This window comes from Theropithecus gelada, chromosome 4, assembly GCF_003255815.1.
Source record: "Theropithecus gelada isolate Dixy chromosome 4, Tgel_1.0, whole genome shotgun sequence".
Classification (NCBI taxonomy): domain Eukaryota; kingdom Metazoa; phylum Chordata; class Mammalia; order Primates; family Cercopithecidae; genus Theropithecus; species Theropithecus gelada.
Window position 1 is genome coordinate 110,645,291 of NC_037671.1, and position 18,239 is coordinate 110,663,529.

General features: G+C 41.6%; 1 protein-coding gene across 1 annotated transcript in view; it reads left to right on the forward strand.

The window, feature by feature from the left end:
• Positions 1-18,239, forward strand: part of NOX3 (NADPH oxidase 3) — a 60,155-nt gene that overhangs the window by 17,061 nt on the left and 24,855 nt on the right. The window contains exons 7-10 of the mRNA XM_025384060.1: positions 1,706-1,835; positions 6,975-7,067; positions 8,895-9,148; positions 15,098-15,260. Of these exons, the coding sequence (XP_025239845.1) occupies positions 1,706-1,835; positions 6,975-7,067; positions 8,895-9,148; positions 15,098-15,260 (640 nt within the window). The remainder of the gene's footprint in view (positions 1-1,705; positions 1,836-6,974; positions 7,068-8,894; positions 9,149-15,097; positions 15,261-18,239) is intronic.

The following is an 18,239-nucleotide window of genomic DNA, read 5'->3' on the forward strand; positions in this document are numbered from 1 at the left end:
CAGAGATTGTCAGTTCCCCCGCTTCCTACTGCTAATTCCGCTCACGACGCTGGGGTTGTGACCCCTCAGCGTATTTATGAGGCTACCTATAACCCAGGGGAGTCTAGAAGCCCTCTTCACAGACACCATGTGCTTACCCCACTAAACATACATCCCCGACATCCACACCCTGGTGCACTGTAGAAGCGCAAGAGAATTTCAATGGGCAGTGTTTCGTTGGAGATATTTTTGATATCCAAATAACATCTCATAAGATGAAATTTTTTAGTCATTTTAACCTAGTTGAAAAGCTTATTTTAGGATAAGGGCCTCATTTAATCTTCTCAGCGTGAAGTATTCTACAGCTACTGTTTACAGCAAAAGCAATTTGCAAATTCTACACAAAGTGCCAAGTGAAAGTAGGATTATTGGAATGTGTTAAGGCCCACTAATCTTCCTATTATGGGATGGCATAGATGAAGCCATTTCAAAAGTTTAAAATTTTTAAAAGATACAGCATTTGTGGAATAAGATGAGGCTTCTTTTAGACACTACGGGGAATGCTGCCTACAGCCTGAGAATGAAAGTGTTAAATGTCTGGAATCCTTCCTCTGACTCTCACTTACTATTCACCCTGCCTATGTCTGGGCGTCATTTGTACATTGGAGATTTACAGATAGTTTTTCTCATCGAACTCAGAGGGATGTTATCAAGTTTGGATGGCTTCCATGAAACAGATTGGGACAAAGGCTAAGATGTCAGTTCTAGCTGACACAAGGCTGTTTCCAAGGGCGTATTACTGCTCCCTCCTCCCATGCCCTGTGATATAACAGGGTCCACACCACTCCACAGGCTGTCCAGGACATAAGTCTGTGTGATGCTAAGGTTTCTCAGTCTAGAGTACCATGATTCTCAAAACAGATCAATGCCTTTTATTCACAAACACCTAGGAACCAAACAATTCTCAGATTCCCTGACCTTGGGAAAGTCTTGGGCTTTGCTGTCTGTGCACCAAGGAGGAACCCTAGGAGCTTGTACCAAAGCGACTTGTCAAAGGCCAGTCAGGAGTGCACTCATGGCAAATAAAATATAGAAGGATTATAGGACTCTTTGTCCAGTGCTCTATTCATTAAGACTGCCTTCTCTTTCCATTCCTAATGTAGCAATACCACCTTGAAGACACACTCCATTGTGACCTATTTTGACCGAGTCAGACGCTGGCTTGCTGGTGGTCACTAGGGGAAAAAATACCATTATTCTGGGCACTTCTTTTGACTTCTTCACTTGAAGACTTCTAAGCACTCAGAAACAACCCAACAAGGGTAGAAGTTAAATAAATCTGCAAAAGAACCAAATAGTGCAGTTAGCCAATTAGCCCAAATCAGCAATCAGGACAAGATGAAACCTAATTAAATTCAACAGTCTACAAAAGGATGTGTTCAAACAATTTCCCTTCATTATGAATTCTCTAATATAGACACTTTCAATTTAACACAGGATACCACAGAGGGGCACTTCTTTTCTGGGATCTTCAAAGTTACTGGAAGCTTCTTCAATGCTTATTTTGAAAGAAACTGGGGGAAATGAATGATAGCCTGAGTTTCAAGAACTGGAAGTGATATTTCCAAGCTCACTGTAGAATGTATATCTGTGGGATAACAAGACTGCTCAAAATCAGTCTGACGTTTTGGTTTTCTGTTTTGTTTTGCTTTTCTTAATTAACAAGTCGGATTGTTCGAGGCCAAACCCAGGACAGCCTCTCTCTGCACAACATCACCTTCTGTAGAGACCACTATGCAGAATGGCAGACAGTGGCCCAATGCCCCGTGCCTCAATTTTCTGGCAAGGAACCCTCGGTAAGAATGAACCCAGCAGCTTTTAAAAATAAATGTCCCCGCAGTTAAAATATAGAGCTTTTATAGGCTTGGAAAAAAGAAAGCACATTTCACCACTAGACAAAGCCAACTCTTTATTAAGTGTGCTAATGGAGAAATCAAGTTACAGATAATTTTTAAAGAGGTTTACTGCCAAAAGCACTATGTTCAGCTTTGAAATGTATTCTTCTACGTACCTTTAAATACTAGTGTCTGATATTGTGGGAATTCATAACAGCACACTGATGTCCCTGGAGGGGTCAGCCTTGGGCCTCACCACCCTTCTCTGTGCTCCCGCATCCTTGGCCACGTGTCCTCTGCATAACTGCCCCTGCTCCCAGTCCGAGAATTACCAGCACTGCTGCTCAAACCTAGATCCATGAACAGCCAAATGAGGCTCAGGCCTTCTTTATAAGCTTGCCTTCTTCCTTTCGACAACTTTGGGGATCAAAAACTTAGGGTGTCAAATGTATTTACTTCTTGCTCTAATTAAGATCCTGTAACTGAAAAAACGATGACGTTAGCCAAGAACATACTTAATTAATTTGTGTAGATGACAATGTCCACAGATCTGAAAAGTCAGATTTCCTGGGTAGGTGGTAACCATTACAGTTGGTAGCGTAGGTAAAGAGAAATAATATTCCTATCTGGCCTCCTCTGGTATCTTAGAATAGTGCAAATCTTTGGGACAACCAAGTGATGCTTGAAAGAAAATAAATGCAGCTGGCAGATAAAAAGTAGGAGGAAATAAGTGTCCAAAAATATGTAACTTAAAACATGGAATAACAGGGTATAATATATATAATTGATGAAGATTTGGGAAATTAAGTCATCAACATATGAAGAATATAAGTGATTGCATTGTTTAAAAAATAAAACCTCAAATATATTAAATTAAGCATTGGATTTTAAGGGTGAAAGTACTAGGAGGAAGGTTTTAAACCAAGAGAACCGGAATAGATGTGCCCATTAGACTGTGGTTCTTTTAATGGCCGGTATAGATTGTCTCTGTCTTAAACTCAACTCTCAGTAGCCACTATCCAACCTGCATATTAATGAGGAACATGAATACCTCTCTAAAATTTTCAGCTACAGCGTCTCCATAAAAAAATCAATACTCCCCCACACCTCATGAATACAGACCAGGACCTGCTCCCAGCAGCATTTGCTGGCATTAATTATCATTAAGAGGGGGCCTTACTCGTCTCCCTCTAACTCTCCCCTGCTCCACTTCCTTGCACACCCAAACTCAGGGTGTCACTCTCTCCCATTGTTTGTAATGGATCCTGAGTCAAAGCGTGTGTGGGCTATGCAATTACTGCTTGGCTGAACCGTACGATATTCTCTCTGATGTCTTATAGACACTGAATCCGAAAGGCATCCCAAGGACAAGGAAGGGTTCCTGCGCTTCACTGCACCACACCTACTCGGTCTCTGCAAAGCTCCATTTCTCCTTCCTTGCCTCTCTTAACTCAGGGCGTTTTCACGGTGCTCTGATCAATAGAATATGTATCATTTCTCCTTCAGTGGTGCACTGTTCCCAATGTTAGGACAGAGAATGCTTTGTACCTCACCTCGTATAAACGGAACTGATTAAAGAAACCAACTATACCCGGCAGTCCCCCCTCCCCTGCTTGTCTCAGTCTCCCTTTCCAGCCCAAATGCACTGAGGCATACAGGACTCCAGATTCCTGGTTTGCTTCTGATGCAATCCAGTCTCAAAAGATGCCTGGTCGTCCTAGGCCAAAGAAGCACTTTATGTCATTTAACTACAGCATCAACTAATCGTAACCACAAGGTTGACACTTTGTAATTACTAGGGAAGGCTGTGAGTGGTAAAGGAGAAAGCCCTGACCGAGGTAGAGTCAATTCAGCGAACTTTCACTGAGTGCCTAAGTGCATTGCTTGGCAATGCACTAGACAGGATTCAGAGACGTGGGACCTGCCCCAGGAGATCTGATTGTCTAGAAAAAGAGGCTATTCATAAACACACACATAAAATAAAATCAAAGCCAGCATGTTCTTATTTTCTGGTAGGAATGAAAAACCAGGAGTGAAAGCGAAGGAAACAAGTTTCATTATTGCTGCTTTTGAATCAACACTGTTTTATTTCCATCATAAAATACTCACTGTAGCATGACTTTTTGAGTATTTTTTGGAGAAGAAGAAAATAAATCCAAGAAGCCACGAAATATTTTAGCATTAAGGAAATTTAGATACTAAATAGTTCTTCCCCATTATTTAATGGCTGAGGAAATGGAGGTCCAAGCAGTTTCAGTGTCTTACCTATGGTCACAAAAGGCATTCCCAGTAAAGCCACATCAAAGAATCAGAGCCCTTAACTCTGTGGCCGTGAACTTTCTCCTCCACACCCCACAGCATTCACTGTAAATCTCCAGCTTCCATAACCCCCATTTTGTCAGCACTCCGCTGCCAGCTACAAGTACATAGCCCCAACGTTCTATTTATCTCTGTGAATAAAGCCATAGTGTTTAACAGCTTGGAGGGAACTTAAATCATAATCTTCTCCAGCTAGTTCCCATTTTACAAAACAGGAAATTGTGAACATAATAAATCCCCAGATGTGCCTAGTGGCACAGAATGAGGGGTGGTGGCCCCAAGGACAGAATCAGGTCTTCAGACACCCAGCCCAGCATCTACCTTGGCACACATCCCTCTTGCTCTGAATCAAGGCCTCCTTGTCTTGATTCACTCTTGTCTGTCCCTGGTATCACTGCAAGGACAGTTCCCTAATATTCATCCCTGGCCATCTCTCCCTCAGGCCCTGACTTCCAGGGGCTCCAGGCACAACACAGGTAACCACACTGGCTACCTCCTCCTGGAGCAAGGGATATACTCAGGTTGAGATGGAGTCAGGGATTAATAGCTTACATTCTCCTACCTGAACCATGGAAAGAAAAATAATCCATTACATTTATCACCGTGGAAAATATCAGAGACCATGTCTGATTTGACATCACCAAAATGAAGTGTGTGATGCCCCCAAACTCTCTAAAATGGGTGGGGAAGATTATTTGTAAAAAATATATGAAGACTGTGAGTGTCTTTGCAAATATCTCTTTTAGCCCACATAGAAAGAACTGCCAGTTCTTGCTCTCACTTCTGCAAACATCCAAAGCAGTTCTCAAAAAGCTTTCTGGTTCATTCAGGCTTAAGAGACCTAAGGATTCCTTTGCTTGGCCCAACCCCGTGCTTCCCAGGGACGCTTCCTAGTTTCCCTTACTCTGATCATCTTCACCACATCATCCACAGCATAGGGGGACAAAAGGCTTATTCTCTTTGCTATTCTGATCACATTGCTGGGCCTCACTGAGGCAGAAAAAATAAGTGGGTCAAATTACCTTGTGTTGTCCCCATCGATCTAGCTTTTATGAGGCCAAGAGTCCCCCAGGGAAAAAAAAAAAAAAAGCAGAGATGGTTGATGTAGTTGAGAAGAGGGACCACGCAAAGAGACCCAGAAATCAACAAAAAGAAATAGACAAAATGAGAAAGTGGTGACTCAAAGGAAGTAAAAATAATGCTAAAACGCTTGTGACCCACCAACAGAAGAAACGGAGCCAGACGACTGGTCAGGGAGCACTGAGTAACGGGTCAGTCGGTGAGGGGTGGTGAATGTCTGAGTTCCAAAGACGAGGCATCCTTCCTGCCTCCCTAGATACTATTCAAGGAGTAAGGGGGTGGATTTAGAAAACCTAGGAGGAAGTGTAGGGACACATGAAAAGGCTTGAGTTCTAGCCCTGGCTCTCTCTGGTCCACTTTGGACTCTCCAGGCAACTCAGAATATCAGGATTTTCCTTCTTTTAATTCTAGAAGAATTAGAGGGTATTGAATATTCCCAATACAAAGAAATAATCAGTGTTCGAGATGATGAATAGAGTAATATACCCTGACCTTATCATGATACATTATGTGTATCAAAACATCAAATGTACCTCGTGAATATATACAATTATTATTTGTCTATTTAAAACAATAAAAATTATAAAAAGAAAAAAAAGAATTAGAGTAGATTTCCAAGACCGTTTAATATCCTAAAATTCAATGAGTTCATGAGTTTCTAATGTTTTGGAAAACAAGCCTCAGTATCAATTTCAGGGCAGGACAGAAAGGACCATGATAATATGGCAATGCACGTGGGAGGTAGCCTGAGATCCTGGAAAGAACTCAGGCTGGGTAGTCAGGCGTATCTGAGTTCACATCTCTACCAGACACCTTCTTCCCTTTATGACCTTGGACAATTTGGTTGATCTGACTGAGTCTTAATTCCGTCTTCTGTAAAATCAAGACAATACATATGCCTCATGGGATTGTTCAGTACAAATAGAACTCTTCAAAATTTGTAACTTCCCATCCCTTCCCTTTTACTGAGGAAGACACCTTATGTTGTACAGAGCGCCTGATACAATAGCCTGCTGGTAAATTGATCATCAGTAACACACATTATACTCACCAAAGGTTCACATAGCATCTGATTTAAAAAGGACATTTTCACCATCACAATTCTCTAGACAATTATTGAGCCTTTTGCTGTGATTAGATAAACTTAAATTTAAGGTGTCAGGAAACTAACTTTGTATTTTACTCTATATAACTCTGTGTGTGTGTGTGTGTGTGTGTGTGTGTATTTCTGTGTTTATTCAGGCAGACCCTCTAGTTGTGATGCATTCTTGGCCCAAAAAATTACTATTTGAGATTTTAAAATGCAATTTCTTGTGTCCTGTGTTGGGTGAGTAATGTAGCTTTGACTTTGGCTTGAGTTTGGGAGCATTTATGACCCTATCATATGTAACATAAACATCAATCTGCTTTTTTATTTCTTTGCAAATTCAATTATTTCTAATTACATAAAGGCATCATTGATCAAGTAAGCATAAAAACCAATATAGAAGAATTTAATCTCTTAAATAAGCTTGTAGACTTCAAGAAATAATTGAATGTTATAGTATATAATACAAAGAGACATCTTTGTTGTTGATAACTGGCCCAAAGTTAAAGGAAAAATGTCTAAACCCCGTCATGTTTTATATTGATTTGGTTCAAATTGAAAATATTTGGATTCTATTTTCATTCCTTTTTCTCTCTCTCTGCTACTCTCTGCAGGCTTGGAAATGGATTTTAGGCCCTGTAGTCTTGTATGCATGTGAAAGAATAATTAGGTTCTGGCGATTTCAACAAGAAGTTGTCATTACCAAGGTATGCATGTAGCTTTATGTCTGAATAAAAGCCTGAGTGTAGATGAAAATTTTTTATTAGCCCAAGTTTTTAATTTGCCATTTTTATTGCAGAACTGTCTGTAATTTAGAGGCTCATCTTCTGTTCTAATAATTGCTTGTATCCTGAGCATCTTTTAGTGTGACTAATTTTGCTGAAGACAGGGATCAGGGCTCCAGACGGTACACAGAATTCTGATAAAGGTTTATTGTACAGCACTGGAATGATCCGCTTTTTCTTTATTTCGGTTTCTCTCTAGGGTAAAATGCAAGGGGAGTGAGTGTGGTTTACATGGGTCATAGTGACTTGAAGGATAATCACTTCCTTCACCAAGTAAAGACACAAATTTTGCAAACAAATAACATTTTCAAATCTATACACTCTCGCTGGGGACTACCAAGCAGAGGAAGGGGAAACAGTCACCATAAGGTTCAGAGCAAGAGGGACAACTGTGGGGAAGAAAAATGGAGAGGAAGGATGAAGACAGAGTTCTACCCTCGTGAGCGGCGTGCTCTTGGTAGCATTTTTCAGGCTTGCTCCCCATTCTCGCATCTCTACATCCTCACAATGTTTACCTCTTGCTGGAGGAAGCTGGGAAGGGATAGACCAAGACCAAAAAAAATGCATGCCTAGGAGAGTGAAAAGGTGCCAAATACTCTCCCCTAGTTTTTGAAATGTCCAAGAAGAAATTCTCCATTAGCCAAGCCTATCCCACTTTGCCAATACAATTTTAACAGAATCCTGTATCTCTGTAGCCACCTTCATGAAAGCAGATGTATAGAAATTGCTTCCTATTTCTGCTTTAAGCTGTTTCTATGTTGCTGTTTTTAAGTTAAGCACCAAAGGATGTCAGGCTGTATCAAAAGCCAGACTGTAAAACTTCTGGAAACCTACTCGAGCTGTTACTAGGGAGACCATTTAACCGCAGTGTCAGAACAGATACCAGTAGGGAGAGGAAAAACTTAGAACCAATGATTAAAGTGCTGTGAAATTCTCTTTTGAATGGAAAAATACTGTCACAGTATCTAGATGCTAGATTTTGTTCCCTTATACCTCTTGTCGCAAAAGACGACGGGAGGGCCTGGAGAGATTTTTCAGGAAACAAGATAGAAATCTAAGAAGGGAAATTAGCTCTTTCCCTCTGATAAGCAGCAAGTCATAAAACTTTTATAAACACTACTAGAAACCTTGCGCAATGCTTCCCTACATCTAAAACCCACAGTGGAGTCAGGACATGGGATAAGACTCAACTAAAAAGAAAAGAGTTTGAAGGTAGACTCAACTAAAACAAGAAAAGAGTTTGAAGTGAGTTTGAAGATCCTTTTTCACTAAGCCTGAAGAAATAAGAGGGTTAATTCACAGGACATGGAGACAAGATGCAGATCATTGGAAAAGCTAACAAAATGTTCCTAGATGTTAAAAACCCAGAGCTAATATGGTGACTATTTTAATAACCCTAAGCATAATAATATGCAAGCTTCTACTCTCTTGGGTCTGGTTGACTGTGCTGTGGAAAGCCTGGCCATTTGACACATGGACTCTAGGCCATGTCCATGCTGGACACCAATTGCACCTGGGTACAGCTGTTTCGAACACCACCCTCTGTAGCAGAGGAGCATCATTCTTGCTGGAGTTGCAAACACAGATGTGAAAGTGGTGGCAAATATCGTTGGGAGCTAATAGCAGATGGGATATATAAATTACACCTGAAACAAGCTCATCTAAAACTGTGAACACCTTTGATGGAATGAAAGGTGTTTCTTTATTATTTTGAGGACAAAGGCAACCCACTCTCTTGCTCTCACGTAGGTGGTAAGCCACCCCTCCGGAGTCCTGGAACTTCACATGAAAAAGCGTGGCTTTAAAATGGCGCCAGGGCAGTACATCTTGGTGCAGTGCTCGGCCATATCCTCGCTGGAGTGGCACCCCTTCACCCTTACCTCTGCCCCCCAGGAAGACTTCTTCAGCGTGCACATCCGGGCAGCGGGAGACTGGACAGCAGCGCTACTGGAGGCCTTTGGGGCAGAGGGACAGGCCCTCCAGGAGCCCTGGAGACTGCCAAGGTTCGTGCCCATTTCTCTCATGTATAAATCGCAATATTATAGAAAGTAAGGTATCTTAATGCATCAACATGCCACTAGATTCAGCAATATCTTTATTAGATGGTGAGTTTGAGCCCATGTTCTAAATTTGAGAATGTGTATAAAAAGTATAACTTTGTAGACTTCTAGGAGACATACATCTATTTCTGTAAAAAAAAAAAAAAAAGAAGAAGAAGAACAGAAAAAAAAAACTAATGTTCAGCCAAGAGAGGGTGATCCAGGAAGGGGCTTTCTCTCCCAGCTCCTAAAGCATCACCTGGTTACTTCTATGTAACCTGCAATGAGTGAGACAACTCTAGGCATTTTTTTCTATCACAGTCTGAGTTTTTTTTTATTATATTTGTAAAGTCGGATCTTCATAACAAGGATGCTATGTTTCTGTGTCCTCTTCTTATAAAGACCCTAGTCATATTGGATATAAGGGCCCATACCACTCCTGCATGACCTCATCTTAGCTTTATTCATTATGTCTGCAACCCTATTTCTAAATAAGGCCACGTTCTAAGTACTGAGGTTAGGACTTTAACATGTCAATGGGGGACACAACTCAACCCACACCATCACTCTATTAAGAAAAACCTGGTTTCATGCCTGTTATCCCAGCACTTTGGGAGGCCGAGGCGGGCAGATTACTTGAGGTCAGGAGTTTGAGACCAGCCTGGCCAACCTGACGAAACCCCATCTCTACTAAAAATACAAAAATTAGCCAGGTGTGGTGTCACGTGCCTGTAATCCCAGCTATTTGGGTGGCTGAGGCAGGAGAATTGCTTGAACCTGGGAGGCAGAGGTTGCAGTGAGCCGAGATCACGCCACTGCACTCCAGCCTGGGCGATAGAGTGAGACCTTGTCTCAAAAAAAGGAGGAGGGGGGGGAGGAGGAGGAGGAGGAGGAGGAGAAGGAGGAGGAAAGATAAAGAAAAAGCGTGGGCACATGACAGAATTGCCAATGTAAATGACCACTCCTTGGCTCTGTTCAGTAAACAATGGCTTCAGGTCAATTCCCACTCTTCATGCAGGGTTACCCAAAAGCTTACAAAGCACACATTTGGGGCTCTGGAATAGCAGGGACACAAAAAAAATGATGAGAAAATCATTTTTGGAAAAATTTCATATTTGAAAAGAAGCATCAAGAGATTCCTACTTCTGCCATCCCTGGAGGGTATCAGGAACTACCAAGAAGCAGCCACTGCCGTGAGCACTTCGGTAGGGAGCTCGGTAGAGACACTTTGAACGGAAGTTCCTGAGGGCAGGACATTGTCTTTCCTCCTCGGAATCTCCGGTGCCTACAACAGTGTCTGACGTGCAATGCATACAGAGGAAAGATTTGACAAAAGAATCAATGAAGCCCTGGAGCCAATATGGATTCGTTATCTCATTTAATTTGACAAATATTTATTGGTGACAAACAAGGTACCATAATAAATTTGAGACACAAAATGTAATCAGCTTATCATCCTGCTTTCCCTCTTTTCATAGGCTACTGAGCTGTAACTGCACCGCTGGGCTTGGTTGTATTTAGTGGGTAGGAAGAGTCACAGGCTTCCTTTCAAACCCCGGTCCTCAAGAATGGTATGATGCCAAGCCAAGTAGAAACATCATTTGCTCAAGCCAGAGCCCCAGATCAGATGACAACACCTGACTATTTTCTTTTTTATAGTGGAAATGAAGCAATGTAATAAAATTTTAAGGTTCAGAGTGCAGTGCAAATGCCTAAAGTCAGACATAAAAGTAGAAGCACTGCACAGCACCCACCCTCACCAACCGCCCCAGCACACACACACACACACACACCACACACACATATGCAGAGCACAGTATCTAACTGCTTTCTCGGTCCCTGCTCTCCCCTTGGCAACGCCAAGGCAAAAGGCTTCATCCTTTTTGCTATCTGGCTTCTGCCTTGTGTGTATGCACTTATCCGCTCTATCAACCACCCTTCCCCTTCACAAACCGGATAGCATTTCAGCCAGTCCCCCAAGAAGAACTCGGTACACGTTACTCAGTAGCTGATATGCTTTCTGCCTATGGAGTGCATCGCCAGCTGCAAGGCCCAACAGGATCCCCAGGGCCTCCTTGGGCTCATCTGTTCCACCTCCTGCTCCCTCCTGGGCTTAGCTCTTCCAGCTTTCTTGTTGTTCCCACACACTGAAAATGTGGTCCTCAGTGCCTTTGCCATTGCTGTTCCCTCCACCTGGAATGCTGTTCCCCACATCTCTGCTGGGCAGCTTCCTCTCTTCCTTCAGGTCTCTGTTCAAATGTCTCCTTCTAGTGAGGCCTTTCCTTCCCACTCCACATGAAACAACCCCCAGCAGTCACTCAATCGCCATGATGCCACATGCTGACTTTATTTTTCTTTATAGTACATACCACCACCTGACATGCTAAATATTTGCTTGATTGCTTGTTTACTGTCTATCTCTGCACACTAGAATGGAAGCTTTATGAGAAAAGGGGCTCTGTTTGGTTCACTTTACCATTCCCAGGGCCTAGAACAGGCCCTGACCCTCAGTCACTCAGTAAGTAATTATGGGCTCGATAAAAATGAGTTGTCATAAACAGAGCTGCTTCCCTCCGTTCACTAATTTGTTTCACCCTCTGCCTCTGTATGTGTGTAGGCATATGTATTAGTGGCAAAGCCTTCCAAAAAACTAGAATTTGTTTAAATCTTCAACATACAAAGAATCAGGATGTTATTGGACTTCCTTGGATGATTTTACAGTTCCCCACTGTTTCAGTTTTGAATTAAATTTACCATATTGGGGAGAGCACTAGATCTTTTTACTGCTTTGGATCCCAGACAAATTTAATCCAGCCCCTGGAATTCATGAGTGAGAAGCCCAGGAGGAGAAGCAAGCCCAGAAAAAGAACAAGGAAGCCTCTTCCTCTAAGCCCAAGAAAAAGGGAGAGAATGTGAGCTCTTTTAAAAGACTAGGCCTTCTGAAGGAAAACAGAGGAATTTCTCAGAGTTGATAGCATTTTCAGCAGGTTATCCTGTGCCCAGAGCTGGGGGCTGCAGTGTGAGACGAGCTGGGTTCAAAGCCCAACTTTGTGTATGATCTTGGAGAATGTATGCAACACACTGCCTCAGTTTCCTCATCTGTATAATGAAGATGACAATAATGGTACTCATGGCTTTGTTTAAGATCAAATATAACAGTCCATAAAAACACTTAACATAATACTTCGCACACGGTAAGTGCTCAAAGAGTTAACTACTATTATTATTACCAAGATAAGAATGGTCACCTACCACAGAGATAGCAATGGAAGTGTTTATTAGAGGAGTAAATGCAGTCAGTTCAGAGAAATGAGATTGGAACTTAATGGGGTAGGGTGGGGTGCTGCTGAACTATCCAACAAGGACTCACAGGACATGGATGCAGGCAAGACGAATCATTTTCTGAGCAGCATTGTTAGGAATGCTGTGTCTGACTCAAGGCAGGGATAGCTGCATAAACTTGATAAACAAAAATGTGTGCAAAGGAAGCTGATTCAGATTGTTAAAAATCTGGAGAAATGGAGAAATTTGGGCCCAAAAAAGAACAACTAGGGTGTCGTGATAGCTATGATCAACTATTTAAAGGCCTGAGATGCAAAAAAAGGAAAAAGATCTGGAATGTGCTTCTCAGAAAGGCAAAAGATGAGAGTTGTCAGAAGACAGATTTCAGTAAGACACGAGAAAAAATTGTCTAATACTTAGAATTGCCCCTAAGTGGAACAAGGTGCCCTGCAGTTTAACATCGGAATATGATCATCTCTCAGGGATGTGGCAGGAGGATTACTGTATTAGCAGGGAACGAAGACTAAATACTTTCTCCTGTAGCTTTGAGTTTCAATTCTAAAGATGTAGAAATTTGTTTATTGTATATTTCTGTGGATTTCTTCTTTGGATTTAATTGATATCTTTCTAAATCAGTGTCAAATAAAACCCTAATATGACTGATTCTTTTTAAAAAATGAACAATAAGACATTTTAATCTATGTACAGGTTTTTTTCTCTCTTTCTCTCAATTTCCTTTATCTAATTATTTATGGAATAATCTACAGTGGGCTAAGATACTAACCATTTCTGGTTAATGACCTTTTATTTTTATTCTTCCATTTCCATATATCAATATGTAATAAAGCCTTATTAATTAAGATTAACTTGAGGAGAGTTCATTTGAATTATTAGGAAGTCTGGCATATAGAACAGTTTAAAATAAACCCAATTGAACTTTCATGAACACATAGTAAAGCCCAAATGGGCCAACCACCGGTGTCTTCAACAGACACCCCTTAGGGAATGGTTATGAATAACTCAGAAACCTTTTAATTAGCATATCTTTGTTCATATGTAAATGTGTGCTTTTGGAATAGTTGAGGTTATTGAATACATTCTGCTGACTGAAATATTTTAAACATTCCCTTTACAATGTATTCAACCAATTGTTATTGAACAACTTCATGTCAGAGAGCGCTGGCATTACAGCAGTGAGCAAAGAGAGCCCTGACTCCCACTTTCCTAGACCTCACAGCTCTAGACAGACATCAATCAGATCATGCACACACACCAATACATTGTAAACTTACAGCTGTGATGAGGACTATAGAGGAGGGGAACATGTAGTTATAAATTATATAAGAGGGAATTTAACCTAACCTGAGGGGTTCAAGAAGGCTTCCACAGGAAAAGAATGATTTGGATAAGACCTACCAGAGGAATAACTATTAACTAACTAAGGAGAGAAGGAAGAAACTGGAGAAGATGCCAGGTGCAGAGGCTCACGCCTGTAATCCCAGCACGTTGGGAGGCCGAAGCGGGCGGATCACGAGGTCAAGAGATCAAGACCATCCTGGCCAACATGGTCAAATCCCATCTCTACTAAAAATACAAAAAAATTAGCTGGGCATGGTGGCACGTGCCTGTAGTTGCAGCTACTTGGGAGGCTGAGGCAGGAGAATCACTTGAATCCAGGAGGCGAAGGTTGCAGTGAGCCAAGGTCGCATCGCTGCACTCCAGCCTGGAGATAGAGCAAGACTCTATCTCAAAAAAAAAAAAGGAAAGAAACCGGGGAAGATTATTCCAAGGGAAAAGGGTATCGTATGCAAAGGCCCCGTGGCAGTAGGGAGTATTGTGTATTTAATATTTTAGGAATATTAAGATCTCACCAGAGTGAAAACCAGTGATGAGAGATGGAGAAGAATTCAGGGGCCAGCCTACATAGGACCATACTAAGGACCCTCTTATTTATTCAGTGAATATACCTTATCCTTATTAGGAAACATTTGCTAAGCAAAGAAAAATACCAGTGCTACCCAAGGCCTAATTACCACAGATTTTGAGTCAGTATAATCTAAAATAATGGGTTTTAGAAGTTCCACAGAACTGACAAATGACTTCAAAATTATGTTTATTCCAAATGAATGGCTTCCATTAGACTAAAATTACATAAACCTACTAAGATGTGTGACCAAAAGTAAACAGGGGAGAATGACACTAGGAAGAGGAAAGAGAAGCCTGCTAAGCTATCTTGATGCTTCCAGATTTTTCCCTCTGATGGCAACTGGGGTGGAAAGGGAGATGGCTCTTCCAGCAGCCTCAATAATACTTGGAGCCAAAACAAGCTTCTAAGAACTGTAAGGAGAGCATGCCACATGGAAGAGGCCTGAGCTATAGCGAGAGATGTCAGGCTTTGTCCTTCTATGAACAGTGCCCGGGCCAGGACAACCTGGTTGTCTCCCAATAAGGCAGAGCTGGAAATCCTCATGCTAACCCCAGGTTCTCCAAATAGGGCATTTTCAGGCACAGAGTCAACCTCTGCATGCACTGGCAAACACGTCCTATAAAAAGCACCAGCTCCAGATGGTTTTGGGTTCACGAGCAAGGTGTTCTGAAGGTCAAATAGGCTGCGTTCCTCTGTGATTCCAGGCTGGCAGTGGACGGGCCCTTTGGAGCTGCCCTGACAGATGTATTTCACTACCCAGTGAGTGTGTGCATTGCCGCGGGGATCGGAGTCACTCCCTTCGCTGCTCTTCTGAAATCTATATGGTACAAATGCAGTGAGGCGCAGACACCACTGAAGCTGAGCAAGGTATGGAAAAATCATTAGTTCACCCTTCCATGGATTAAAAGGTTCAATGTCCTTATATCTATCATCTGCCAATTCTTGGGGAGGATTTTAATTAACTATGAGGGATAAACTCAAGGATCCTTAACTATACTTATGTTCTTAAAAATCTCCACTCAGTATTACATTTATGAGTAAGGTTATGTCTAATCTTGTTAAAGATGACAAGACATAAATTTTATTGCTTCATTGCCATTACAGGACATGTAATTGCTCATCTCAATAAAATATGGACAGGCTGCAAATGGCTATGTGACTGGGTGGCAGTTCGCAATATTAACAGGCAACCTCTCCTTAGTCTCTTTAGCTTCAGACTGCGGTTGCAAGTGTACAATTCGATGTCTTCCTCTCGTGGACCCAGTCCTAACAAGAAGCCACAACTGGGATTTATTGGCCACCTTGCTGTGGGGTGGCCATCCCGCTCTGAATCTCCCTTTTGTCATTTCTTGTATGTTTTACAACTAGATGCCTCTAGAATTTCTTTCCCTCCTTTGTCATATCTAGACACTCCATCCAATACTTTGACCCTCTTAGGACCAGCAGCAGGCACTAGAGGAATGGTAGGCAAGGAGCCCTAATAACCCAAAGCCGTGTGAATGCAGGAGGAGTGAGGATGGCAGGCGAGCTAGGTGCTGGGCCCAGTCCTGCGTATCTTCTGTGCTTAACCCTTTATACACAGTGTCCTCAGCTATCAAAGGGAGATGCTTGACTTAACCACCAGCTCTCAATGTGTAAAACAAGGGACATCTGTCACCTGACATGAGCCATAAAGAGAATTCTGTAGTGGAACTTAAGCAATGCTCCTGCAACATCGCACGCTGGAAGACATCATCTACTAGTCATTAAATACGTTCTACAGGGTTGGGGCACAGTGACTCACACCTGTAATCCCAGCACTTTGGGAGACTGAAGTGGGAGGATCACATGAGGCCAGGAGTTTGAGACTAGATCAGCCTTAGCTGCACAGTGAGACATCATCTCTACAAAAAAATTAAATATTAGGGAGTTCAAGGCAGTGAGCCATGATCACACCACTGCACTCCAGCCTGGGCAACAGAGCGAGACTCTGTCTCTAAAATACAGTTCCGCAGAAAAGAGCCTCATTCAGCTTTGTTTCATCTATCTTTCCCAAGGTTATTTAGCCACAGAACCTTTCCTCACCTAACACCTGTCAAGAAATCGTATTCTGTGAAGCATCCCAGGCAGTGCAGGCCAGAAGATCTCTAAATTCGGGTCTCTGCCAACTAAGAAACAGGAATTAGCTATTTCCCGAGTTTCCAAGTGACAGGTTCTTGACACACATTTTCTCATCTGAATTTTTTAATCTCCCCAATAACCTTATAAAGTAAATAACACAAAGCCTGTTTTCCAGATAAGGAACCTGAAGCTTGGAGAGATTAAATTGATTTTTCTGAAAAGACATGGGTAATCAAAGGCAGAATCAGGATTCAAACTCAGGTTCATCTGGCTCTTTCCATGACAAAACCAACACATGGTAGATGTGACCCCAGCTCCTCCTGCAACCCTAGTGCAATATTGTAGGAAGACCATGGGAATCGGCACCTGAATTTTACTGTTATCAAAGAACATGCCTGATTCCACCCTGACTGAAGTACTGCCTGCAGTTCACCTCTCTGAGCTGGGTTTCCTGATCCACATAATGGAGAAATAAGAATCCATATCCAACAGAGAGTTTTAATGCTAAATAAGACAAATAATATGGAAATATTACTATAGAAATGTGTGTACAGAAATATAAATGATTATCTAAATGCTGATTATATCTACCAAAGATATAAATAGGTTACCAGTACTACTACTACTAACGGCCTAGATTTATCAAGCACTAACTACCTAACAGGAAGAAAACTGGGCATTTTACATGCACTATCTCATGCCATCTTTTCATCGTACTTATCATTTTCATTCCCATTTTACAGATGAGAAAACTGAAGCTAGATCACAAAGCTAATAGAAATGATAGAGTCATCTTACTGAATGCTCATAATAGCTCATTCAGATAGGTAATATTCTCAATACTGATGAGGATCCTGGCACACAGAGAGCTTAGTAATACTAGAACTAGAGTCTGAATCTAGATCCTTTCGGCACCAAAGCTCATCTTCTTTCCTCTACACCGTAATATATTTAACAAAGCAAGCAAAACAGTGACTGGGATATTTGGACCTCACAGCAATGCTTTGTTTTCGTTCGTGATGATTTCTCAGCCACCCTAAGTTCTTCCTTCCCTCTTGCTGTCTACCAAGTAAAACCCGCTTAGAGAGGTGGCTCGCTGCTTCATGGTTTCCATGGCACTAAAAGTCACTTTGCGCTTCACAGGAAGATGGTGGTGGATAGCGTGTCTCACTTTCATTCACCCACTAATCCAGCTAATATTTCAAGTCCTGCTCAGAGGCATGCAAAGTCTCACTCTCATCATACCCGACTCACAATCACCTCCCCCTTCTCTTAACCTCCACCACTCCTTTGCTGCCCTCCTGTTTTGTCACATGTCTTTCCTGCATTAAGATTTGCAAAATAATCTTATTTTCTCTAACAGACTGTGAGTTCCTTGAACATAGCTTCTCTGGATATCTTTATACACACACACATATATATATACACACACACACACATATTATGTGATAACTATATATATAGTTAAAATATTGAATAAATCAATGAGTGAATAAATGTCTCCATGTCCAAAAAGAATAAACAATGGCTTCTGTATACAATTTTCTTTAAAATTTAAGGGTATTAAGATTTTGTTTATGTAACCAAAAAGATTGTTCAATGATTTTTACTAAATTCCAATTATTTTACTAGAAACATAGAGGAAAAATCTTATAAGAACCCCCCAAAATCTTAAAATTCATACAGGAGCCTACAAAGTCTTAATACCACCTCCTTTCTCAGCATTCCATTGTCATTCCTGGGCTC